Source organism: Chinchilla lanigera, unplaced genomic scaffold (assembly GCF_000276665.1).
Source record: "Chinchilla lanigera isolate Chin_1 unplaced genomic scaffold, ChiLan1.0 scaffold00063, whole genome shotgun sequence".
Classification (NCBI taxonomy): domain Eukaryota; kingdom Metazoa; phylum Chordata; class Mammalia; order Rodentia; family Chinchillidae; genus Chinchilla; species Chinchilla lanigera.
In genome coordinates, this window is record NW_004955464.1 from 11,274,316 (window position 1) to 11,300,466 (window position 26,151).

Below are 26,151 nucleotides of genomic sequence, written 5' to 3' on the forward strand. Positions count from 1 at the left end.
TTTGGTGTTTTTGAGACAAGGTTTTGCTATGCAGTTCAGGCTGGCCTGGGACTCACTTTGTAGCCCAGGCTGGCCTCAAATTTGCAGTGATCCTCCTTCCTCAGTCTCCTGAGTGCTGGGATCACAGGCATGTGCTACCACGCCCAGCCTGGACTAAATGGCTTTTTAGAAGCACATGTATTCTTCATGTACTTCACTCCTTAAAGTTAAATGTTGATATGTACTCAGGAAGAGTAGGCAGGGTCTACATAACTTTTAAAATTGTCTTTTAAGAAAATAGGGGATGTAAAGTTAAATCTTGCTTTTATTAATTTATTTTCATAAAATCACCCATGTAGACCCTCAAAGTAGAAACCACTTTGACTTGGATTTATTGACTGGTTTTAACTATTTCTTTAAACCATTGTAGTATATAGCAGTATTTCCCAAATTGCAGATTCTAGATAGTTCATGGTGCAAAAGATGACCTGGGGTGATATACTGATAAATATTTCATGTTTTATAAATTTATTTTTACAAGTATCAGAATAGTTATAACTAAGCCAGCCATAGTGGTACACATCTGTCATCTCAGCTACTCAGAGTCACTTGGAAGGCTGAGGCAGGAAGGTCAGTTTAGTGAGACCCTATCTCAAAAGAGAAAATGCAAACAGCTGGGGATATAGCTTGGTGGTAGAGTAATGCCTAGCATATGTGAAGCTCTGGGTTCAACTCCCATTACCACACATACACACACACAAAAGAAAATGTGTTAACTGGCACATAAAACCTATGACTTCACAGAAGTGATGAACCTCGGTAAAAATAAAATGAGGCAATTTAATAACAACAAAAATAAGCAAATAATATATGCAAGATGCTTGGAATATGTATGCGAATGGTCCATTAAGTTTGGGAAGCATTTGATTTTTAGGTATCTGAATCTTTAATACAGTTTATTTAATATTATATTTAAGAATCAAAACCGGATTTATGTTTTACATATTTTCTTCTGTTCTTCAGAGCAGCAGTTTGCCACACACCTGTCCATGTCACAAATTATGTTCAGAAACTTAGGAAAGTAGAACCAGTCTTTGAAGAGTCGGGATCCCAGATGTTTCTTTTCTTTTTCCTTTGCTCCTACTCTTCTCTTACCACCTTTCACCCACCTCTTGGTGGCGTTTCTGAGGAAATGTAATCTGAAAACAGCATAGACAGTTGTGTTAAAATAATACAGCTAGTCTTATAAGCTTTTATTATTTTTGTAGTTGAATATCTGTTTTAGTATCTATTAAATCATTTAACCTCTAGGTGCTAGCTTGTTTTGCAATGCAGCAAGTGATGATCAAGAGCCTGGTTCTCAGCTGAAACAAGATGATACCAAGATTTCCAGTGAGGACATGAATTTTTCTGTTGATATTAATAATGAAGTCACAAGTTCTCCAGATAGTGCATCTTCATTAAAAGCAGTTGATATTCCCAGTTTTGAAGATAGCAACGTTGCTGTGGAAGAATTTAATCAGCCACTTTCTGAATCCAAGTAAGATCTCTGATTCAATATTTTGTCTTATGGTTTTCCTTCTTTTTACATTTCTTTTTTTTAAATTTCATTTTTAATTGACAAATCGTAACCTTTTATATTTATGCTTAGGTTTTTATATGTTTACTGTATAAATGATTACGTTAGACTAATCCACAAATCCATTGTCTCATGTACTTAATATTTTTTTCATGTGATGAAAAGATTTAAAATCAACTCTTTTGACCTTGTTGTTGTTGTAGTAGGGATTGAACCTAGCTCACACATGCAAAGCAGCCACTCTACCACTGAACTATCTCCCCAGCCCTTAAAATCTTCCTTCCTTCCTTCCTTCCTTTTCTTTCTTTCTTTCCTTCCTTCCTTCCTCCCTTCCTTCCTTCCCTTCCTCCCTTTCTTTCTTGCTTCCTTCCTTCCTTCCTTCCTTTCCTTTCTTTCCTTCCTTTCCTTTCTTTCCTTTCTTTCTTTGAGACAAGGTACCGCTGTGTAGTTCAGGCTGGGCTTGAACTCACTATGTAGCCCACGCTGGCCTTTTGGCCAGCCAAGGCTACAAAGTAAATTCAAGCCCAGCCTGAACTGTATAGTGAAACCTTGTCTGAAAAAGCAAAAAAGGAAAGAAAAAAAAAGAGTTGGGAAGTTTTAAAAGGGATTGCATATGGTGATATGTTAAATAGTTCTTTATGTTTAAAATGTTTCATTATAAATTTTTTTATTAAAAAATACAGATTCTGAATTCAGAGCCTCAGCAAATTTTGATATAAATTCAACAAATATTATTTATTAAATACTTGCCACAGAACTAGACTGCAGAGATTAAGCAGTAGGTTAGACAAAGCTCCTAAGTTAACCACATAATCAGCAAAAGTAATTAAATATAGTGATAGCTGTTCTGAATAAAGCAAGCCAGGGTGAGGAAGTGGAGTGTAGCTGGGACAGCAGCATAGGGGTGAGGTGTGTTATACTGAGTAGCATGGTAAAGGTAGCCCTTGCTGCGGGGTGGCATTGGAGGAGCCCTTCATGAGCCAGCCACCCGCTTTGGGAAGGGCTGCCGGTATAGAATATGGCAAGTTTAACACGTGAGGTGTGCATGAGCTTGACAGTCTCAGAAAGAAGTAGAAAAACTGGTATAGCTGGGCATAGTAACTCGGAGGGAAAGTGGAGGAAATGAAGTCAGAGATGGATGCAGGGGCCGAATCACATAGGGCTTAGGATATGGACAGGAGTTTTGGGTTCATCCATGTTCATTAAAACAAGAGAAAGATTTTAGACAGTGGTGTAATATGATCTGATGTTCATTTTTTGAAGCCCCTCCTAGTTTTATGGTTAAGAGAGGATGTAGGGAGACTAGTTGGTGGACTAAAAAGAAATGAGAGAAGGGTACCTTGGATGTGGGGCGGCTCTCATGGCATATACCAGATGTAGGCTATGTGTTGAAGGTAAAAGAATAATTAGGTTTAAAATCCCTTGGGTAATAGCCCATTAAATAGTTATAAGAGGTGAACTTGCCCGTGAAGTGGCATTGGGCAGGCAGTGGGTTTTTTTTTTAATCATAAGCTTTGTGATAATATTTGACATTTTAAATTATTATGATAATAACTGGGCATGGTGGCACACACCTGTAATCCCAGCACCATGGGAGCCGGAAGCAGAAGGACTGTGAGTTCAAGCTCAGTGTGGGCAACTTAGCAAGACCCTGTCCCAAAATAAAATAAAAAGCTGGGCATGGTGGCGCACACCTGTAATCCCAGCACTCAGTAGTCTGGGGCAGGAGGATCACTGCGAGTTTGAGACCAGCCTGGACTACATAGTAAGACCCTGTCTGGGGGTGGGGTGGGGACGAATGAAAAGAGAGCTAGAGATATAGCTCAGTGTAAAGGCCCTGGATTCAATGGCCAGTACCACAAGGAAGAAAATATTGTTTATAATACTGGTTAAAACAGTAAATATACCTCTTTAGAAAACTACAGAGACTTTCTTTCAGTATAGTATATATTTTAATCATATAATTAAGTATTCATATGTGCCGCAGAATATTGAAAAGGTCTTTTATGTACCTCTCCCTGGCTAGAGTAGGTTTCTACAGGCTCATGATCATAATCATTTCTATGTCTTTAGAACTAGACTTAATGTCTGCTTCCCATGTTAACTTCTCGATAAATGTTCATTGACTGGAAGAACAATTTAGGGTGAATCTCAAGAAAGGCCCACATTTTATTTGGAATAATTATGGAAACTGAGGACAAAGAAGAATGAGCCATGTTGATCCTTATATATCCTCCTTGACTTGATTTTATAATCTGAACAGTATTTTCTAGAATTATGGAGATTTTCGAGTTACAATTTTAAAAATCTCTGATGCTTTTGTGGTTTTTAATTTCAGAAACATTTGAGTTAACTAGTAGAATAAAATTAATTGCATCTTCAAAGCAATCAATCAACTTTATTGATTCCAACACATAACAAGATGTAAATTTAGTCTTTTGTTCAGTATAATGTGTTGGTTCAGATTAAATGCCGTCTCCACTGTTGCCTGTGGCGCATTTGATGCTTCTCCAGGCTCCTCTAAGACATCTGCCCGGATTCATGCTGGGTTCCCACTGCCAAGTATTTATAGATGTCACTAGCTGCTGGGCTCCCAGCCCCGCTTGGAGGTCTTGCTGGATAAGTCTTTCCGATGTTGAAGCAGTCTGTGAAAGATAAGTTTGTCTTGCAGCTTAAAGTGATTATTGATTGTGTTTTCCCAGTGGAGAGTAATGGTATGGGGACTTACAGAGACTTTCTTTTAAAATGATTTTTTTAGAAGCCATGTTTTAGACATACCTAATAATACGTCACATATTAGAATTATTCTTAAAACTTTCTTAATCTTTTGAGGTTTAAAAGCTTTAATGTTCTGGTTCTTTCTACCTTTCATTTTTTGTTGGTAGCTTAAACACCAAGACATATATTTTCAAATCCTTGAGCACACGGTATAGCAGAGTGACTAAGAGCAGGGGCTCTGGTGTCAGACTGCCGGGATTTGAATTAGGGCAGTATGGTCTTGGACTTAGCTCATGATCTCTTGGAGATTCTGTTTTCTCATCTATAAAATAGTAAAAAGTACCTATTTTATAAGACTTGAGAATTACATGACAGTGTACATAAAGCAATTAGAACAGTGCCTTTATACCTAATTATCATTACCATTTAGCTAAAGATAGGATAAGACAAGCTTGATAATTCACATATATCTCTTTAAAAATAAAGTACTTGTAAATATTTGGGTAATAAAACCATAAAAATCTCTTTAAAAAGCCATAAAATCTCAAAAGGTTGAATTTCTGCTTCTGAATTTGGAAGTTATGACTGCGCATGGTGATGCACACCCGTAATCCCAGCACTCAGAAGGCTGAGGGAGGAGGATCACCACAAGTTTGAGGCCAGCCTGGGCTAGTGATTTCAAAGCCAGCCTGAACTACATAGCAAGACCCTATCTCAAAAAAAAAAGCCAAAAAAAATTTAAAAAGAACAGCTAATGAAATAGAAAGATACTCATAATATTAGGTTTTGAAATAGCTTCCAAAACTATCTATAATTTGTACTATAATATGGTACAGTTTTTCAGAGAAAACACATATAATCTATAGAAAAACTTAGATGGAGATCCTCTAAAATGTTAACAATGGTGCCAGGCATGGTGGCGCACGCCTGTAATCCCAGCACTTGGGAGGCTGAGGCTGGAGGATCACTATGAGTTCAAGGCCAGCCTGAACTACATAAAAAAAAGCCTGTCTCAAAAAAATAAGTTAACAGTGGTTCTTCCTGGATATTAAATTGTCTTTGTCTTTTATTTTCTCCAGTTGTGGTGTAACTTGGTGTAGGTAATATCTTACCTCTCTGTGCTTGTCTTTATCTGTCAAGTGTAGGTAATATATAGATAGTATCTACCTTATAGGTTTTTTTGGTGAGGATTACATAAGTTGACATACTTGAAACTATACCTGGCCCATAATAAGGCTTCTACTGACTAATTATTATTATTACTTTTCTGTATTTTCTACAATTATCATAGATTACTGTTCTAACAAGAAATATATATTTTAATACTACTTTCCCTAATTAAAAATGTTTTAATTTTGGGGCCAGGGATATAGCTCAGTGGCACAAGCGCCTGCCTGGCAAGTGCAAGTTCATGAGTTCAATTCCCAGTACCAAAAAAAAAAAAAATTTTGAAAGTAATAAATGCTCATTGTATATAATATGATTATAAATGGCAGTTTATGAACTTTGACAAAGATCTTAACTATTCCTTTAAAACTTGAAATGAACAGATAATATATTTTAAACTTTTAAATACTCTAAAAGTTTTCACTGTATCAGGTCTAGGAGAAATCAACAGATTGCTTTCCAGCTTGCAAAGAAACTTTTATTGAATATTTTATAAAGGTATTATGGTCCAGTATGCAGCCTATCAAAGTGGTATGTTTGGCTGGGCATGGTAATGCACACCTGTCACCCCAGCATTTAGGAGGGAGGCTGAGGCAGGAGGATTATCTCAAGTTCAAGGACAGCCTGAACTATGGTGAGACTCTGTCTCAAAAAAAAAATGGTAGTTTAGTACATCACTAAGAACCAAAAATATAAACCAGAGGCTGCTCAAGTCTTATCTCTTTATACCAAATTAATACATTTCAAGTATATAGTAAAGGTACCAGGTGTGTAACTCCAGTTAAAAGAAGCCTGAAACAAGAGGATCGAAAGTTTGAGGCCATAGGGCTGCGGATGTAGCTCAGTGGCATAAGCCCTTGCCTGGCAAGCCTGAGGTCATGAGTTCAATTCCTGGTACCAAAAAAAAAAAAAGAAAAGAAATGTTGAGGCCAGCCTGGGCAATAAGACCTGAGCAAAATCCTCAAAAGAAAAAATACATGCATGTGCTTTTGTGTTTGTATTTTAAAAGTACCTGATAACTATCTATTTACCTTATATATCTTTTCAAGCAGCTCTTCAGATGGGAGAAAAGAACCCAATGCGCCTATGTTCTTTCCAAGTGCTGTGCTGGCAGAGAGTGTGAGCATGTGCTTACAGCCTGGGCCAGCAGAGGGCACCAGCAGCAACACTGCGACGTCAGGAGAACCAATGCTTGACCACGTCGTACAATCCTTACCTCATGAAACGCCAGACAGCCAGAAACTTTACCGGGATTTACTGGTAAGAAGATATAAAGCATTTTACCTTTTATGCGAAGGTTCTTTAATACAAGAAGTGCTAAAGTTTCCCTAGATTTAAAATGTTTGGGAACTTGAAATAAAAAGATATTTGCTTAGTTAACAGTATGTCATTGATTTCTTTTATCTTTCCATATATTATAACTCAAATCTAGAAATTTACGGTAAGCATGCCAATCATCAGGTACTTAGCCAGAAAAAAAACAGCCTGTTTTTAAAATATGAGTGTTCATTTTAGACTAAATTCATACTAAAGTTAGTGCAGGGGGTAGGAGCAAGAGTTTGAAAGAATTTGAACACTGGAAAGTAGTGGAATGTTTCTGGTAATATTTACTGATTTCTGTTCAGGTGAGCAGATGTTTACTAGCTATTAAACTGAGTCTAAGAAGGAGGACTAAGTAAAGTGGATAATAAAAGAAGAAAATGAAAGTCTTACATCTTTAAGAACATAGGGGAAATAGTGACACAAGGACACCAGTAACAATTACGCAGCAGGTTGAGAAGTGGTATGAAACAAAGGGAGAACAGAATGAGTTGGAGTATTTATGGTTGAAGGACCTAATGTTCTTGGGATATTTAGGTTAGAATGTGATACTTAGGTCAGAACGAGACTTAAAGATTCGAATGACCTTACATCCATCCAGTTACAGACCTGTAACACTGGTTTTGCTGTTTGCTGTTTGGCTGATGGCTGGTTAAATGTGCCCCAGTGAGGTCCTGTGTATTCGTCAGTGAACACATGCTTGTTATTTGCCTGCTAGGTCCTAGTCTGGTGCCAGCCCCGCATGCCCTCATGTCAGGAAGGCAGAGTGGGTGTCACAGGTCATTCCTGTTTTCAGAAAGTGAAAAAGAAAAAAACCTAATTCTGAAAGTAGCATAAAGGGCGAATGTATAACTCTGACACGTATTGCCATTTTTTTTGTTGTTGTTGTTGTTTTCTCTGGTGCCGGGAATCGAACTCACGGCCTTGCACTTGCCAGGCAGGCACTGTGCCACTGTGCTAAATCCCCAGGCCCCGTATTGCCATTTTGAAATGAAACTATGATTAAAACTTGTTTATAAAGAATTTGGCAGAAATCTCTGAGAACACTTGGAAGATTACTCATATGATTTTAAATGCGTTCCTTTTTAAATGAATAGGTTCTGGACAAAAGATCTGTTTCCTTGTAGGTTCTGATGAAATTATTAGGATAGGAGATATATATATATATTAATATATAATTATATATTGTATATTACATATAATCGATATATAATGTATATATTATGTGTGTGTCTATAATACTTGGAGATGTATTGGATATTTTGTGGAATTTGAGAAGATAATAAAGCTGTTAATGGTGATTTTTAAATATGATCTTTTATTTTCTCTTTTTTTTTTTGATCTTTTATTTTCATCAGGGCCAAGTAAACCACCTGTTAAGTAACTCTTTGAAGGAAACTGAGCAACCATCTACCAAAGCAGTAGTTATCAGCCATGAATGTACCAGAACCGAAAATGTTTACCATACAAAGAAAAAAAAACACAGTCCAAGGCTGGTGGAGAAAGACTGTGTTCTTAACGCGACACTTAAGCAACTAAGAAACCTGGGAGTAAAAATTGATTCTCCTACTAAAGTGAAGAAAAATGCACACAAAGTAGACCATGCCAGGTAGTTTTTCAAAGTTTATTTTAAAAGATGAATAAGTTTTATATTGATGATATCTATTAAATTCTGTATGACAGCAGTCTCATGAGAGAAAGTGTAAGTTTGTGTACCTCAATTCATCTTTAGGTTTTAGAATCTTAATTTTAGGAGGAGGAGGAGTTACATAGATAAATAATTTGAGAGATATTCTGAGATGTTGCCTGGGTAGTGATGCCAAGAAATAGTTTGGGAAAGAGAAGTGGGTTTTGGGGGCATTGTCCGAAGTCTTCCTGGAGCAATAGGCCGATATCATAGCTACCACATATACAGTTTATCTGCAAAAGCCTGTCTTTCTGCAAGTGTTTGACTGACATGTCCTGCTCTTCAGATTCCTCTTTATCAAAGATGACTTCAATATATCCCCATTCAAAAGAGGATAAAATCTGGAATTAGGCTATTATTTGTTTGCTTGTCTGACTTACTTCTTTTTTTCTTTTTTAAAAAAATATTAGTAGATGTTTGTACTACATAATTGGAACTATATTATTAAAGATAGCATGTTTTCTGTTAATTACTTTCTGTTATTACAAAACTAAAATTTCCCAATTTAAAAAACAAGTCAGCTGGGCATGGTAGCACATGCTTGTAATCCCAGCTACTTGGGAGGCTGAGACGGAAGGATTGCAGTTTCAAGGCTCTCAAAATAAAATTTAAACTATAAAAGTTCCTACACCCCCAAATTCTTCAACTTGACTCTTTCAGGGTTATTTCTCTTAGTCCCTCCCCCTCCTGTCCTTCTCCTCCCTGCCCCCCCATAGTCAAATTGTTTTAATCAAGATTGTTTTGCCCTAATTTAAATAAGTGTGTATTATAAATTATATTATAAAAAAATACATGCTCATGTTTAAACTTTTAGAAAGTGAAAAAAATGTCATTTGAACTAATAACATGCAGAGAAAATCAACTTAAGAAACATAGCTGTAGTTTTAGTATATATACAATTTTGTTCCTTAATATAAAACAGGTAAGTCATTTATGTATGAGATGAAAAATTCATATAGACAGGATTTTAGTTCCATGTAAGATAATTTTCTCAAAAAAGTAAAAAAAAAAAAGCTAGGCATGGTAGCACATGTCTGTAGTCCCAGCACTCAGGAGGCCGAGGCAAGAAGGTCACTGTGAGTTTAAGGCTATCCTGAGCTATGTAGCAAGACACTGTCTCAAAAACAAGATAAAGACAAAATGAAAACTAAACAGTTCAAAATATACAGTATAAACAATGTATTAAGTACATATTTGTATATCTTTTTATGAATAGCTTTTTAAATTTTATAATATAGTATAAACTATCACAAAATATTATAGCACTTTGGAAATGGTTTGATATTTGTTTTGTTTCTAAGTAATGTAAGCTTAGTTTAAAAATGGAAAATTTAGAATAGACAAAAAAGCTATATTCCTACCAATCAAACTCAGCTATTAAATTTTTGTTTTTATATTTTCATTCAGTCTTTTTCTGAAATAATTTTAACAGCAACCATTTATTGAGGCTCCTGTGCCCAGAACAATTATAGTTTTATGCAAAATTATTTTACTTAATCTTTAAAATAATCCAGGTAGTAGATTGTTTCATATTGTTTCACAATTTTTCTTGAATTCAGTTTTGTAGTACTGTATACTGTCCTGCCAAGTTCGCCTTGTACCCTCTTTGGTATTTGCAAGGTTTCTTGCCATTGCTTTTGTTTTTGTTTTTTTCTACTGTTCAGAATCTTTTTATCATTTTTCTTTTTGGTACTGGGGACTAAACCCACGGCCTTTGTGCTGAACTACATCCCTGAGCTACATAATTATTTTTTATTTTGTAACAAGGTCTTGCTGGGTTGCCCAAACCAGGCTGCTACCAGGCAGGTTTCAACTGCAGTGACCCTCTTGACTTCAAAATAGGTCTTAAGCAGCCCTGTAATTAATTGTTTCCTCCTCTTGCTACCTGCTGTCTTTTTATTATAGGAAAAACCTGTATAGACTATGTAGGCAATAACTAGTCTAAATTCAAACAGGACAGTAAATGAAGGTTGACCTCCATCTTTAAATAGGTTGGAATAATTTTTAAGATTCCCTTAATTTTTGGCATCTAAATCTTATTTAAACTTATTCATGGATTTTCATCATCTTTTCATGACTGCACATCTGCTGAGATTGTAACAGTGTTTTATGCTCGAGACTTATAGGATTTGATTAGTGGAATGGCCTCCTCTGGCTTTTCATCTTAATCAACCTGGTGTTCATATGTGTTGGTTCTGAATACTGTTGGTTTGTTTCCCTTTCAAAGTAATTGTGTCCCATACTTCCCAAATTGAAATTAGCTGTATTAGTAGAACCTACTGTATTTGTGACCTTGTGTTATCTTTTTAGCACATACAGGAATGGATTACAAGGAATACTTTCCTGGCACCTAATCTATAACTTGTGACACTGTTTCTGTAAAAAAAACATGTCATATGTTCTAAACAATAGCCTTATGAACTTTTGGCACATTAATTATATAGAAGGTTAGAACAGCCTTCTAAATTGATATTGAGTCCTTCATTCAGTCCTTTAACCATTCTCCAAGAAATCAAATTAAAAATTAGGTCTACTTTTTCTAAACATTTAACATTTTGTGTAAGTGTTCATTTTCTTTTATCAGATCAATTACTTTAAAATCAACAAACGTGACACTTATATGTATTTTAGCATGTACAGGATTTCTGATTTAATATGCATATTGCTTATAATTTTGTGGAAATAGCCAAAGAAAATAGAAAAAGACTATAGTCAGAAGACATTATCACTGAATATATCATAAAAATAGTGTCTAGGTAAATTGGTAGTTTTTCTTCCATGGTATTAAAATGCTGAAGAAGCATTAAGAACCAATGAGGGAGAATTCCAAGCTAGTAAAATGAACAGCATTATTGAGCACAGTTCATTGTTCGGTGATCAGATGTCACTGATTTTGGGGAATATTAATAGTTGGAAATGGCTTCTTCCAAACTCTAGATACATTATGAGAAAGAAAATGCGTGGTCGTTTATTTGCTTTTTGTGGGGCTGTGGCTGTAAGCATTGGCTGGCACATATAAAACAGCCGAATTTCTTCTTGTGATGATGTGAAAGTCATAGTGTATTCTTCGACTAGAATATAACGTTGCCATAACAAACACAGCAAAGGACCCTGGCGGCAAGTGCGAGGTGCTAACACACAGCAGTAAGTCAGTGGTTACAGAGCCCCAGGGTGTAGCAGACGCAGGTTTCAGTCTCAGCTTTTTACTTACCAACTGTTCAACTTTGAAGAAATTGGTCAAAATCTATTCTTCAGTTCCTTTGACTGAACATAAAAGTAATAATAGTACCCCTAGAATTGATTCCGTAAATAGTGCGTGCCCATTATGTGCCAGCACTGTTGTGGGAACTGACAGTATTCCAGTGGGGAAAACCAGACCCGAATGCTGTCCTTTTTTGCTTTCACGAGGGAACAGCACACAAGACGTGTCTGTTGAGATAGTGATAAATGCTAAGGAAAAGCAAAAAAAACAGGAGAAAGGAGATATAAGGTGTTGAATTGGAGAATGAGGTTAAAATGGATACGGAATACCTCCCTGAGAAAGATTGCTATAAGCAATAAATAAGAATGCATGCAAAGTGCATGTAAGGCCTCATTAACAAATTATGATTGTATGCGTGATATAAAGAAAAAGGCAAGTCAGTTAGCATTGACAACAAGTGCATTGAAGACTATGTCTAATTAGCTAGGTATGGTGGTCCACACCTGTAATACCAGTCTGCAGGACGTTGAGGCAGGGGAATGCAAGTTGGAGGCCAGCCTGAGCTACATACCAAGTTCAAGACTGGCCTAAACTATACACTGAGCCCGTTTCTTTTAAAAAAAAAAAAAAAAAAGTGTGCTGGGTCTGGTGGCACACTCCTGTAATCCCAGCACTTGGGCAGATGAGGCAAGAGGATTTGCCCCAAGTTTGAGCCCTGCCTGATCTACATAGCTAAACCCTATCTCAAAAAAAAAAGTGTCTGTGTGTAAGCAAACCTATATCTGGGGGCTAGTTGATGATTTTGTTCATTGCAAATGAAATTTCTTCAGCTATGAACAATTTAATTTTCAGGACTGCTTACTAAAACTTGTATTTTTATATCAGATGTGTTTTGTATTTGATTTTACTTTTACTTTACATTGAATATTAGCTAATCTCATGCTATTTGCGGTTAATAATTGAAAATTGAATGACTGCTACATCTGGAGGCTTATTTTGTTCTTAAAACCATGACTAATACATAAATTTAGAATAATCAATTTGAGTTCCACTTTCAAGCTATGGGTTATGAATTACCTTCTAGATTATTATATGTATCCCTTGAGTGTATGTCTAGATCATATTTAGTACTCAGATAAAAAGTCACAGGAGCATAAGGCTGAAATCTTTTGTCACTTCCATAGACTGGAACACATTTAGAATGATTAAGGTAAATGATAGTTTACTCTTTTGTGTCTTTTAGTGTGTTGGCATGCATCAGCCCAGAAGCAGTGATCTCTGGATTAAACTACATGTCATTTGCTAATGTTGGCATGAGTGGTTTAAGCCCCACTGGCGTGGATTTGAGCATGGAAGCAAATGCTATAGCTCTGAAATATTTAAATGAAAATCAGCTGTCACAACTCTCTCTCACTCGATCAAACCAAAATAACGGTGACTCATCTTTTAGCCTTCTGCATATTAATACAGACAAAAGCACAATGGGGCTTAACTTGATTTCACCAAGCAACATGTCATTTGCAACTAAAAAATACATGCAGAGATATGGACTCATACAGAGCAGCGACAACAGTGAGGATGAAGAGGAGCCTCCCAGCCATGCAGATCGCAAGAGCGACCGTTTATTGAATCAGAACTCTACACCTATATCTGCACAGCTTGGTTGTCAGAAAGAACCTTCTGGGAACACCTGTGAAATAATTAGTTCGTACAGCTGTGAATCTGTGGACACACACAGAGAGATGCCAGTATTGAGAAATATTACAAATGAAGTTGTGCAGTCAAAAGCAACGCAGAAGTTAAATGAAAACCCATCTTTATTAAAGAACCTTAAACCAAGTCCTGCAGTGAACCTCCGAACTGGAAAAGCAGAGTTTACTCAACATCCGGAGAAAGAAAATGAAAGGGGCGTTGCGATTTTTCCTGAGAGTTTACAACCTTCTGAAACGTTAAAGCAAATGAATAGTATGAACTCAGTAGGTACCTTTTTAGATGTAAAGCGTCTCAGACAGTTGCCCAAATTATTTTAAGCCTTAACCCCGTCCTTTCTGATACAGGTCTGGGTGTGTCCTGAAGGTACTTACAAAAGCCTGGGCCTTTTTGGGAGTCAGTCAGCTGCTTGGTATCAGCCAGTTACAGAGAGCTGCACTAGTGACTTGTCTGAGCTGGCAGCTAGTGGGAAGGCCCGCTTGCTCAAATAGAGCTTTTCAGCATCACTGAAACCGTAAGAAAAAAACTAAGATCAGCTATTTCAACAAATTTAGGTAAACAGACACTGTTCAAACTGACTGAACTGCTATTTTATGCTATGTATTTCACAAAGTCCATTTTTCTAGCACATAGTATCTCTGCATCTACCCAGTATCAGTAAAAGCACATAGAGCTATTGTGACTCAAGCTGAATTAGCAAAACGAGCCTTTCTTGAGTTTAAAGAGAAAGTTATTTTTATAAATAACTCAAGGTTTTTTATACAAGAAATATAGTTCCTTTTAATTAAGATGCACTGTTGGTTAAATTGTGGAAGACTTTTGCAATTTGTTGGGTTGATGTTTAGCACCTTTAACATATAGCACTAGCTATCACAATAAGAAAATTACTGAATATCAGTGTTTTATAGACTTTGTGATTTTCAAACATCTTAATATTTTTAATAGGGCTTAATAAAAATGTCTGGACTATTTTCCTTTGTCCTCTACTAATAGTTGATCCTTCTCTACTTTTTTTTTACTTCTGCAAAGATACAAAAATAAAACAGAGGTATATCCTTTACCCATTGCTCCCCACCACAGTATCATCTTACACAATGATAATAAATTACCAAAACCAGGAAATTGGCATGGGGTTCAGTACTAATAACTAAACCACAGACCTTTCAGATTTCATTAAGTGGGGGTGGGATGGGGTGCTGTGGATCAAACCTAGGTTCTTGCGAGTGCCAAGCGCGTGTTCTACACTGAGCTATACCCTAGGCCACAAGTTCTCATACACACTCGTTTATTGACTTTTTGGTGTACATCTCTATTGTATAATTTACAGATTCATATAAACTATTGCTACCCTTTTGAAACATACCCTTTCTTTAGCCTTTATTTCTGACAACCAGTGATCTGTTCCGCCTTTCTAAAACTTTGTCATTTTGAGAATGTTATATAGACAGAACTGTACAGTGTATAACTTTTTGAAACTGGGTTTTCACTGAGCACAATGTCCTGAGATCGCTCCAACTGTTGGGTGTATCAATAAATCTCTCCCCACTACCTCATTACAAAATCTTTCAAATTGTTATTTTTTTTAATATCTATGGAAAAGCTTTCATTCACTTGAGGCAGTAAGGCTTTTGGGTGGAGTTAATATTTGATTGCCTTATGTTGGAGTTTCATGTGTAAATGGAAAGAAATAGACCTCTAAATACTTCTCCAGGGTTGCTGTGGCTTTTTTGAGACAATAACTTAATAAAATAATTTATAGTTAGCAAGCCCATGTATAATAATATGGAGCCAGGGACCATCTAGTGCATCTTTCCCTACATTGTTGCTTTTTCAAGTTTTATAAAATTAAGCCACATAAATGGCCGTGGTGGTGTCTTTACCTGTGTTTCCATTTGCATTGTTTATAGCTTTAGTCACTTTAATAATAGCACAAAATACTTGCACATTTCGTGGGCCTAAAACAAAGACCGCGCTTGTTGATACTGTTTCAAGTGTTCTTTGTTTTAACCAGCCCTCAGTGTTGAAATCCAGAAAGTGAATATGGTGAGTACCCTTTATGTAGCACATTATTGAAAAGAACAAAGAACGTTAGTAAACTAACCAATAGCTTCATCAGTCGTGTTTGTGCTGGGAATCCTGTAAGTTTCATACTAATCAAGAAGCTCTACCTAAGGAATAAAAACTAAACCAAGGTTTTTTAGGCAAAATTTTATCCAATCACTTGTCACATCTAATTTAAGGCTTCTGATAAGTCATTAAAGCAGTTTTGGAGACTGAATTTAGATTGCAGATTGTTAAGAGAGAAGAGAGAACATCGATATAAAGCCTGCTCTGGAAAGTTGTCTAAGAATAGTGTTTTAATGTGAGAAGTTAGTTGCTCTGCTAGCCTTTAGGCATCTTTGGAAAAAAAGCATTAGTACTGGGAAAATTGGGTTAAAAAGATATTTGCCTCAAGTGGCATTTCTCTGAATTTCTGTCATTCAGTCCCACAGGGTAGTGTTTATAAGATACATGAGTACTGCTTCAAGTGGAACAGGAAGTGATGAGCTTCTATCCAGCTTCTGGGAAATAAAACCATTAGTCTGGGTCCTGGTCAAATGACAGCCACCCCCACCCTTCACATCTCTCACACTCCCTGCCCTGTGCTAAGTCCCCCATGAGAGGATGTAGATGTATTAGATGAACCTCACAAAGGTTTTGAAGATTCTATAGAAAACGTTGCAACAGTTTTGAGGATGTAAAATGAAAAGCCCAAATGAGTGATCCAGAATCTAAGGAACCACAGCAATGAATCAAGACAGCTTACATCTTTTCAGGATTTAGAATGCAGAGCATTTCACATGCAATAGTTCCCTTAAGCCCCCTGGCTGACTGCTGGTGATACCCTTACTGAAAAAGAAACAGCCTCAGGGAAGAAATTTACCCACAGAAGTTGTTTCTAGAGACTCAAGATCAAATATGATTCCAGAGTACAGGGCCTTGAGCCACTAAGAAAGTCTCTGAGGCTGGAGGAATCCAGGAAGAGCATCCTGAAGAATACATCCGGAACTGAAGGGATGATTTCTTTCTTTTTTTCTTTTTTTTGGTACTGGGAATCAAACTCATGACCTCAGGCTTGCCAGGCAAGCGCTTATGCCGCTGAGCTATGTCCCCAGCCCGAGATGATTTGAAGTACTACTATGTTGTCTTTAAATACTGCATTGTCCTCCAGCTGCCTCACTTTTTTTGTTCAGGAGGGAATCTTGCCTTTCAACTAAGAGCAGAAACTCTTATTCTCTCCTGCGGCCTGAAGGAGGCAACCTCAGCTCTGTTAAGGATAAAGGGTTCCCGTCAGTGGCTACAGAGCGGCAAGCTAGTGCTGAATCTACTTAAGAGCTCCCGGAAATTAGAGGAACAAAGTCTCTGCCCTGTTTTCTAGGAATGCCTCACAAGGAGGCTTTTGTGTTCTCACAAGGGCAGGACGTTTCCTAGCCTCCTAGATTAACTGAGAGACCTTTATAAATCACATGGTAATGTTTTGCACTTGCAGATTGCTTCACACTTTTCAAAAACCCTACTGAGATACTTATGGCAGGCATAATTAACTCCTCTCTACAGATGATGAAACAGACACAAAGTAAAACTGGGGCAAAGTCACACACATAATTAATTAACAACCAAGATAACCACCAGCCTAGTGTCCCTCCACAACCTCTCCTGATAGTGGCAGCGCGCTCTACATACATTCCCTCCACACGAGCACCCTTCTTACACCTAGTTACTCAGGTGTCCCATGTTGATCCTCTGGGCACTGAGCTGGACACGGCATAAATGAAAGACAAGATGACCGTGCCTTGTGGGAAGTCTAATGAGAGAGGGACACGCAACACTAGCAAGAGAGGCAGCGCTTATGCCGAAGATGTGAGAATATAGCAAGGAAAGCCAGGAGAACAGTTACTCTAAGAAGGATGGTGATATTTTTCCAGATCAAGAGCAATAGGAAAGAGGAGGGGATGTTTCTGAAGAGGGAACAACCTTAGTGCAGGCATGCAGATGTGAACAGGTATAGCACTGGGAGGGAGTTTGGGGCAGGGGACCAAGGGTAAGAAAGAGAACAGCAGAAAGAATACTGAATTAGGAATCAGTAGCAATTAGAGTTCTGTTGTAGTTCTGTCCTAACCTCTGGGGCACTGGACAAATCCCATCTTTAACTTCCCAAATTCAGCTTATTTTGTTGGTTTGGTTTGGTTTTGCAGTACTGGGAACTGAACCCAGAGGTGTTCTACCATCCCAGCCCTTTTTATTTTTTATTTTGAGACAGTTTCACTTGCCCAGGTCTGTCTCAAACTTGCAATCCTCTTGCCTCAGCTTCCCAAGTACCTGGGATTATAGGAGTGTGTCACGATACCTGGCTGGTTTCCTGGTTTTTGTTGTGAAGGGTTACCCAGTGCATCTCTGATAAGTGATTGCATGAAATGATAGTTCTAGAAAGAACTGTTGAGCATACATAAGGCCCAGCATTCAGTGTCCAGTACCACATACAAAAAAACAATAGTGGCAACAAAAAAAGATGTGAAAGTCTAGAGGAAAGAAAGGCTTGCTGCAAGAGAGAACTTTAGAGTTGGGCCTTAAACATCTTGAAAGATTTTTACAGGTATAGGTGAAGAAAAGATTTCCCTACTTTTAAAATAATGTTTGGCATACTTAACTGAAAGAGAAGGAGAATTACATTCTTGTCACCAAACTGTTGAATAATCAATCCTGTCTGTTTGAAGGGATACCAGTATGTCTTTCTCCAGCTCTTAATTATATATTCCCTGCTTTTAAGGAGCTCAAATCTGAGTGGAAGAAAAACATAAAACCTATGCGAAGGTTGGAGGCCTGTTGAGGCCTGGGCGATTCTCCCTATCTCTTCCTTCCACTCCCCTAACCTGAACTGTCTGGGTCGCAGAGAACATCCTCAGAGGAAATCCTGCTTCCCCATTTCCTGGTTGGAGGCTGAGCTCCAGGAAAAGGATGGATTTGGGGAAAGCTCTGCGTCCTGTTTCTTCACGGGAGGCCTGGGGCCACCTGGGCAGGGGGTGCTAATTAAAAACACAAGTAAAAAAGATGACATCAGGTATCTAAGGATGTCAGAGCTGCAGGGCCTGAGAAATCACTTGGTCCTCATTATATACACGAAGACACAAGCCAAAGAAGAGAAGAGATTTGCTCCAATTCGCACAAGACAGTGTGCATAGAGGCGGAACTGGAACTCAGGCCTCCAGCCTCCGAGGGCATACTGTTACCTGTATGGATCTGAATCAGCAAGTTAGGGATAGAGTAATCCAACCCAGGCCCTCTCTGTTCCCCTGGACATACTACGGTGCAAAGAAAAGGCAACACACACACACACACACACACACACACACACACACACACACACACACAAGTTTCCAGCATTCTTGCCTTTGCTCATATTGCTCCCTTTGCCTCTAAACTCCCCATATGTTCAAAGCCCTATGTACCTTTCAACCCCACCTTGTAATTTTTTATCTTTCTTTGAAATTCCACAGCTGTTGCTCTGGTCCTCTTGTTCCATTTTTGTCTGTTTGTCAGTTTGTCTGTTTGAGACAGGGTCTCACTGTGTAGTACAGGCTGGCGGTGAACTCATGCGACCCTCCTGCCTCAGCCTCCCAAGTGCTGGGATTACAGGTGTGCGCCACCATGCCCAGCTTCTCTGGTCCTCTTTGTCCTTTTTTAAAAAAATTAGCCCTGCAGCTGGGGATTTAGCTCAGCGGCAAAGCGCCTGCCTGGCAAGCGCAAGGTCATGAGTTCGGTTCCCAGTACCGGAGAAAAACCAAAAAAAAAAAAAAAAAAAATTACCCCTACTTGCCAAATTATCCGTTATTTATTTAGAAATCTATAAGTCCCTATATTTAAAATAGACCTAAAATCTTCCTATCAAGCCAACCAATCAAAGTCTATGCTAGATTAGGCAGCCAGTCATTATTCTTCTTTGCCAAATGCATATAAACAATATGACTTTGTGTGTTTTGTCCTTATCTTTGGGCTTCCCCATTTCGATTCTTCATAGATGGCATTTGTCTCGGTCGGTTTTCGCTCTGCCATTGTTGGTTAATACAGTCTCGGGTTTGGAAAGGAGTCTGAAGCTGAATCCTTCCTAGATAGTTTCCTGGCTATGGAAATGGCTTGGAATTTCTGATTGAAAACACCTTTGACAGACAGCTGTGTCTTAGGGGAAACTCATCCAGTTTTGAACAACAGTGGAGATTTCATTTTGTGAAAACATTGTTCCTGCAGCCTCCACATTAGGAGGTTGAATCTGTCCTTTGCAGCCAGAGAGCACAAGTGTAATCTTTCCTTCGTGCCAGCTCTTCAGATGCATGAAGGTGACAGAGACACGTCCATTGAATTCTTTCCAAGCTATTCTCTCATACAGTGATTTCAGCCTTGCTCCTCTGAAGATGTCTCTGTTTGTCTGTCCCTGAACCCAAGAACTTCCATGCAGATGAATCCTCTCATTTATCACATGGTGACTGTTCTGGCCTCCTTGGTTCATCCAACACTTTCAGTGCATATCTGCTGGGCCTTTGCACTGATTATCCCCAGCTATCCCATGGTCTCCTTCCTCACATTCTTCAAGTCTGTTCAGTGAGAACTTCCTCATTGCTGGGACAAAATACCCAACACATGCAAGTCAAAGGAGGAGAGTTTTATTTTGGCTCACAATTTGTGATGGTTTCAGTTCCTAGTGGCTGGCTCCAAGACAGGGTGGCATGGCAGAGGGGAGCTGCTCATGGCAGAGGAGAAACAGCTCATGGCATGGTGGGTGGTGGGAAGGAGAGAGAAGGAGGGCGAGAGAAAGAGAGCTCTTGCCCTCGATTATAGCCAGATTGCATGTTTCTTACATGTCTCCAGCTAGGAGCTCCTTGAGAAAAAGGACCAGGCATGATCCCCTTGTCCAGTGAAGAGCCACATGACACAGGTCTGCCGCATGCTCCCGCTATGCCAGGGGTCTTGTGCTAAACTCTCGGAAGCACAATGCAAAACAAGAAGGCACTGCTAGACCTTGCCATTGTAGACATGCACTCAGACATGTGCAGGATCCAAGTCACCTATCATTGATCAGGGCCCTACTCAGTATATCACTGGGACCTCACAGCAGCCTTCAAGGTAGCAGAGCAAGCAGGCAGCATCATACACAGAGCTCAGAAGTACAGCCACAGAGTCCTGGCCAGAAGCAGATGCAAGGCTTGCAGTGAGCCACGAAGTCCAGATTCAGAGCAGTGGAATAAGGACACTGTTGTAGTCAGGGTTTGCAAGGAAAACAATTTAATACAGGACACATAATTTATAGGATTATTTTACAATAGTCAACCAAAGAGTCAAATAAACAGAGCACAGGAAATCTGTCCACACACTGAAGACCCAAAGAATCCAGCTGAGGGCCTGGATCCCATGGCAGTGTCCTGCAGGAGTCCAGCTGAAGGCTTAGAGCCCTCACAATGCCCCCCACAATTCCAACTGGAGGTCTAAAGCCCACCACAGTGTTTTATGCAAGTCTGTTTCACAGATCTGTGCTCAGAAGGCCCAAAGGTCAGTGGTAGAAGCTAGGAAGCCTGTGCCAGTGGGATGAAGGATCTGTGCCAATAGGCTGAGGAATCTACACTGGAGCCAGGAAGTGATGCTGCTCAAAGTAAGGACCAGAGCTCCCCACAAAAGTACCACAGCCATCCTCAGCGACAATGAGGTCCCAAGCTCCTCCGACCATAACAGCTGGGTTCATTTCAGGAAAGCCAGAGTGACGAGCTTCTCCAGGAGAACCAGCAGCCCCACCTCTTCCTCGCCAGGTCTCCTTTTTATGTTGTTGGCAACAATCCTCAGGTGGGCCTTCCACACCCAGCACCATGCTGATTCAGCTCAGCTGGGTGTTACGAGTTGACCACCAGTTGTCAATCCACCACAGATACAATGGAGGGAAGAATGGTGATATTATTTTGGTGTCTTTTTGAAGACCAGAAATTGCCTGCTATGGGGCCCGTACTGTTTGTTTGCTGCATCGTTGATCATCAGTGAGGGGGCTGGGGATATAGCTTAGTGGCACAGTGCCTGCCTGGCAAGTGCAAGTTCATGAGTTCGATTCCCAGTACCAAAAAAAAAAAAAAAAAGATCATTGGGGAAAGCACTATTACCTTCTCTCACCTAAACCCGTCATGATTCAGGGACCTCACAGCAGCAGCTCGTCCTCACTAAACTCACCTGCTATGTCTCAGTCTGTCACACTCATTAATCCACTTACTCTTCACAATGGTGGCATAACGTACATACTATTATTATGCCTCGTTTTACAGAGTAGAAACTAGGAACAGGGAGGTTATATAATTTAGGAACGAGTGGTTATATGAATTAAGGTCACACAGCCAATACAGGAAGTCAGGATTCAATCCTGGCCATCTAGTTCTGGAGCCCATGCTCTTAACCTGAGCACCAGGTCACGGTTATGCCCGGGCGGCAGTGGCACTCAGGTGTTAAGTGGTGTGCCCAAGGTCACAGTGAATGATGTAAGTGGTGAAACCGGAAGCTGAACCCAGACTTGTCTGACTTAAGGGCCCAGGTCTGATGCTCCTATTTCTCCTCTCTTCCTGGAGGCAGATGCCTGACAGGCCTGTGCTTGGGATCCCTGAAGCCCACATGATGCTTTGATGGGGTGACTTCAGGTCATGGCCCTGGCTGGAAGGAAGAGTCACTCCTGATGAATGACTTGCTCCAGACCCTTGATTGCCCTAAAGGGCAGGGCTGAGACTCTACACATCCCTGCCTGCCCACCTCCCTTCCCAATGGAGACTCTGGGGGCTGGAGATTTAGCTCAGCAGCAAAGTGCCTGCGTGGCAAGCGCAAGGTCGTGAGTTCGGTTCCCGGTACCGGAGAAAAACAAAAAAACAAACAAAAAAAAAAAAACCAATGGAGACTCTGTAGAGATAGGGAGCATCTACCACCCCCACTGAGGCTACCGCAGGGAGGGGCCTCTGTTCATTACAGGTGTAAGCATGGAACCACTTATCTCTCCTCCCGGCTCACACGGGATATACTTTCACACTTTTCTGTGGCTGGTTTCTAGGGCCAGGAGGGCTGGCTAGTTCCTCTTCCTCCAACTCCACAGCCCAGAGTCCTGCCCTGTAGTTCCCCTCTCCCTCAGTTCCTCCCTGCAGCTCCATCTTTCTCCCTCTGATTGCTTCACCATACATTTGCGGTGTTCTGATGCCCAGCAGGCACATGGTGAAGTAAAGACGGCATCAACGTGGCCCCACCTAAGAGCGTCTCGATGCACAGACAGCTGATGGGATGAGCCCATGTTCTGGGGATGTTTAAGAGACACGGAAGCAAAGGAAGGAACTTCTGCTTTGCCGGGAGCTGCAGGCTGTGGGACTCCTTGGCTCCCTTGTGCCCTAGCGGGTCTTTAGTAAATGGGGAATAAAGGCAATGAATGAGTGAAGCTGGTGGTGTGGGCTTTCTTAGCCCTGACCTGCCATTCTCACTCCATCCACCACAACGCCCCTCCGTGTACTTGGTGCTGCAGTCTCCTTGGCCTCTCAGTCCCCACGTGTGCCCTTAGGCGCCACCACAGGACCTTTGCACTTGTTTCTGCTCTTTCCTACTATCTGCCCCTGCTACTCACAGTCCAAAGCAGATGAGCGGATGACATCAGTATTTTAAAGCCTTGTCTGATTCTTCCCTGCCAGAAAGAACACACACATGCACACACACACACACACACACACACACACACATGCACACACAGCATCTCCTGAATTCCCAAAGAATTTTCCAAATGCCTCTGTTATAGAACACATCTTAAACTGCACTGTAGTGGTTTGCTTCTGTCTCTGTCTTCTCCATCTCAGTATCCCTAGCCAAAATATAGGGCTGGTGAGTACACACTTATAATAAAAAGCTATAGCTTCTCTTTATTAAATGTTGCTAAACACAGTGTACGTGCCTGAAACCACTGGATTTCAAATAACTCGGTGAATCATGCACTACTTTTATGCCTGTTTTAGAAATGAGGAAACTGAGGCATAGAGAAGTACTGTAGTTGAGGAAGGGCTGTAGCCGAGGGTCAGCTGATAATCAGTGATGTGTCCTTAACACCTACGAGGCTCTACCCTGTAGAACAGGCTCCTGGCTGTGCATACAGGACCCAGCCTTGGAGAGGGGGTCCACAGCCTGGTGGCCCCGATGTCTCTTTAATGTCACCTTTGAGAATTCCTCTCCACCCTCCTTTTCATTTCTCCTTCTTCCCTGCCCAACATAGCCAGCAGATCAGCTTATGACTTTCTATTCTCCTATGAGAAAATTAACGCAGGAATAGGGATGCTGGTTTCCACAGGGGGCCTCTGTCTGACTGGAGTTTTGATGACAGCCTGAGCAGAGGCCAGAAAGGAGGAAGGGCACAAAGACAAGAGGCAGATTAAAGAAGGAGAGACTGGCCAGAGGCCGGAAAGGAGAGCAGAGCAGACTCAGAGGGACAGAGAGCAAGAGTTTAAGACACAGATGGCAGAGCTGAGCAGCAGAGTGAGAGAGACGATAAGAGATGAAAAGGAGACAGACCCTGTGGTGCGCTCCCCCACCCGTTACAGATAGGAAACTGAGGGTCAGAGAAAGAAGGACCCTACTTGCTGGTGGATGTCCCTGTCACTCATCTGAGCACTGCCGGTTCAGTTGCTCTCTATCCCCAACTCTTTCCCTAAACTCAGGTGCATGGCCCTGAGCAGCGCAAATTGGACTGGATGGAGGATGCAGGGAGGGCCAGTCAGGGCGGCAAGAAGGAAAAGAGGCCACGTCATTGCAGGGCAGGGCAGGTTGACCAGGGAAGGCTCCCTGGACAAGGTGAGATAGAAGCAGGGCTGCAAACTCTGCTTGTAGCCCCTTTATTGAGGTATGATTTGTCTATGATAAAAGGTACCTACTTTAGCTTCCAGGATATGGGTTGTGAACCCATACACTTGTACACCCGCTGCCACATAAGATAAAGTGTATTTCCTTTACCCAGAAAGCTTCCTTGCATCTCTTGGTAGTCATGGCCTTTCCATCATCCCTGATCTGAACTCTGCCACTACAGAGTCACTTTGTCTTTTCTAGGGTTTCATATGAATAGAGTCATACACACTTTTCATGCCTGATCTCTGTTTTAGAGATTATTCTTTTCTTTTCTTATATCAAGCAAGATAATCAGAAATCTTATGAAAAAAATGTATTTCATTAGAGAAATGAAAATTAGGCCACAATAAGCTACCAGAACACATAATATTAGGGACCCTGCAAGGGTCACATAACATTCTCTATTATTACTTCTTTCAAGAATACAGGATAAGCTTGCCTAGTGTGGCAGGGCATGGTTGTAATCCTAGCACTCTGGAAGGCTGAGGCAGGAGGACCCTGTTTCAAACCAAAAAATGAAATGGTTCTGGAAACGTAGGTCAGTGCCCAGACCTTGGGTTCAATCCCCAGAACTACAAAAACATAAAAGTAAAAATAAATAAAAACATTGTTCTCATTGTTCTTTTTTCATGTTGAGTAGTATGCTACTGTATGAGTCTACCACAATTTGTTTATCCATTCACCTGTTGAGAGACTCTTGAATGGTTTCTAGCTTTTGCTTATTACACTAATTTTTTGGTTTGTTTTGAGTTCAGACTGGCCTTGAACTCACTACGTAGCCCAGGCTGTGCTCAAACTCATAGCAATCCTCCTGTCTCAGCCTCTCCAGTGCTAGGATTATAGGGATGTGCCACCACACCCGGTACTTTTTGTTATTATGAATTAAAACACTGTGAATATTTATGTACAACTGTTCTTATGAGAGGTACTTTCAATTTTCTCAGTAAACATATGTTTATAAACTATATCTGTATCTATATCTATTGTATCATCTATCTATATCTGGCAAAGAGTTCTCCAAGGTATTTGAATAAATTTTTCATTCCTCAAACAATGTGTGAGAATTCCAGTTGAGCTACACCCTTATAAATTCTTGGTACTGTCAGTCTTTCAAATTTTAACCATTTTGTTTATTTACTTGTTTGTTTGTTTTGAGATAGGGTCTCACTGTGTGGTTCAGGTTGGACTTGAGTTTCTTTTTTTTTTTTTTTTTTTTTTTTTTTTTTTTTTTTTTTTTTTTTTTTGGTTTTTCTCCGGTACCGGGAACCGAACTCACAACCTTGCGCTTGCCAGGCAGGCGCTTTTGCCGCTGAGCTAAATCCCCAGCCCCTGGACTTGAGTTCACTGTGTAGTCCAGGCTGGCCTCAAATTCACAGCTATCCTCCTGCCTCAGCCTTCCAAGTACTGGGATTACAGGCATGTGCCACCACACCTGGCTCAAATTTTAACCATTTTAATAGGGTGTGTTATTATAGCTCATTGTGGCTTTCATTTGCATTGCCCTAATAAAACTTTGAGAGTCGTTTTGTCAGATTCTTGCTTCTATTTATATTCTTGAGGGTCACCATGATTTAAGCCAGGATTTATCACAGTGCTACTCAAAGCATTAAATTTTCTGAAGTCGTTTTCTCAAAGTAACAAATACTACTGGTGCCAAGCTGGCCAGCTAGATGTCCCTACTTCCTCGCTTCCAGCATGGGGTCACACCAGCAGCTGAGCAGGGCTCCTGTACAAGAACAGATGACAGAAAGAGGCCTCATGGAGCAGGCACACACGACGGGTGTTCAGCACATGCAGCCCTCTTCAGGAGCCCACTCTGTTACGTGTGTGGCCATCCTCGGTGGCCATGAACAGCTATTTGCTAGGCAG

The 26,151-nt window shown here is 40.2% G+C and overlaps 1 protein-coding gene across 3 annotated transcripts in view; it reads left to right on the forward strand.

Moving 5' to 3' along the window:
• Positions 1-14,333, forward strand: part of Stil (SCL/TAL1 interrupting locus) — a 75,384-nt gene extending 61,051 nt beyond the window's left edge. For 2 of the 3 annotated variants that reach the window (XM_005398638.2, XM_005398639.2), the window contains exons 15-18: positions 1,291-1,519; positions 6,493-6,703; positions 8,122-8,372; positions 12,896-14,333. In XM_005398638.2, coding sequence (XP_005398695.1) covers positions 1,291-1,519; positions 6,493-6,703; positions 8,122-8,372; positions 12,896-13,682 — 1,478 coding nt within the window. In that variant the 3' untranslated portion in view covers positions 13,683-14,333. The remainder of the gene's footprint in view (positions 1-1,290; positions 1,520-6,492; positions 6,704-8,121; positions 8,373-12,895) is intronic. The other variant, XM_013521733.1, reaches the window with a different exon arrangement.
• Positions 14,334-26,151: the final 11,818 nt, after the last annotated feature.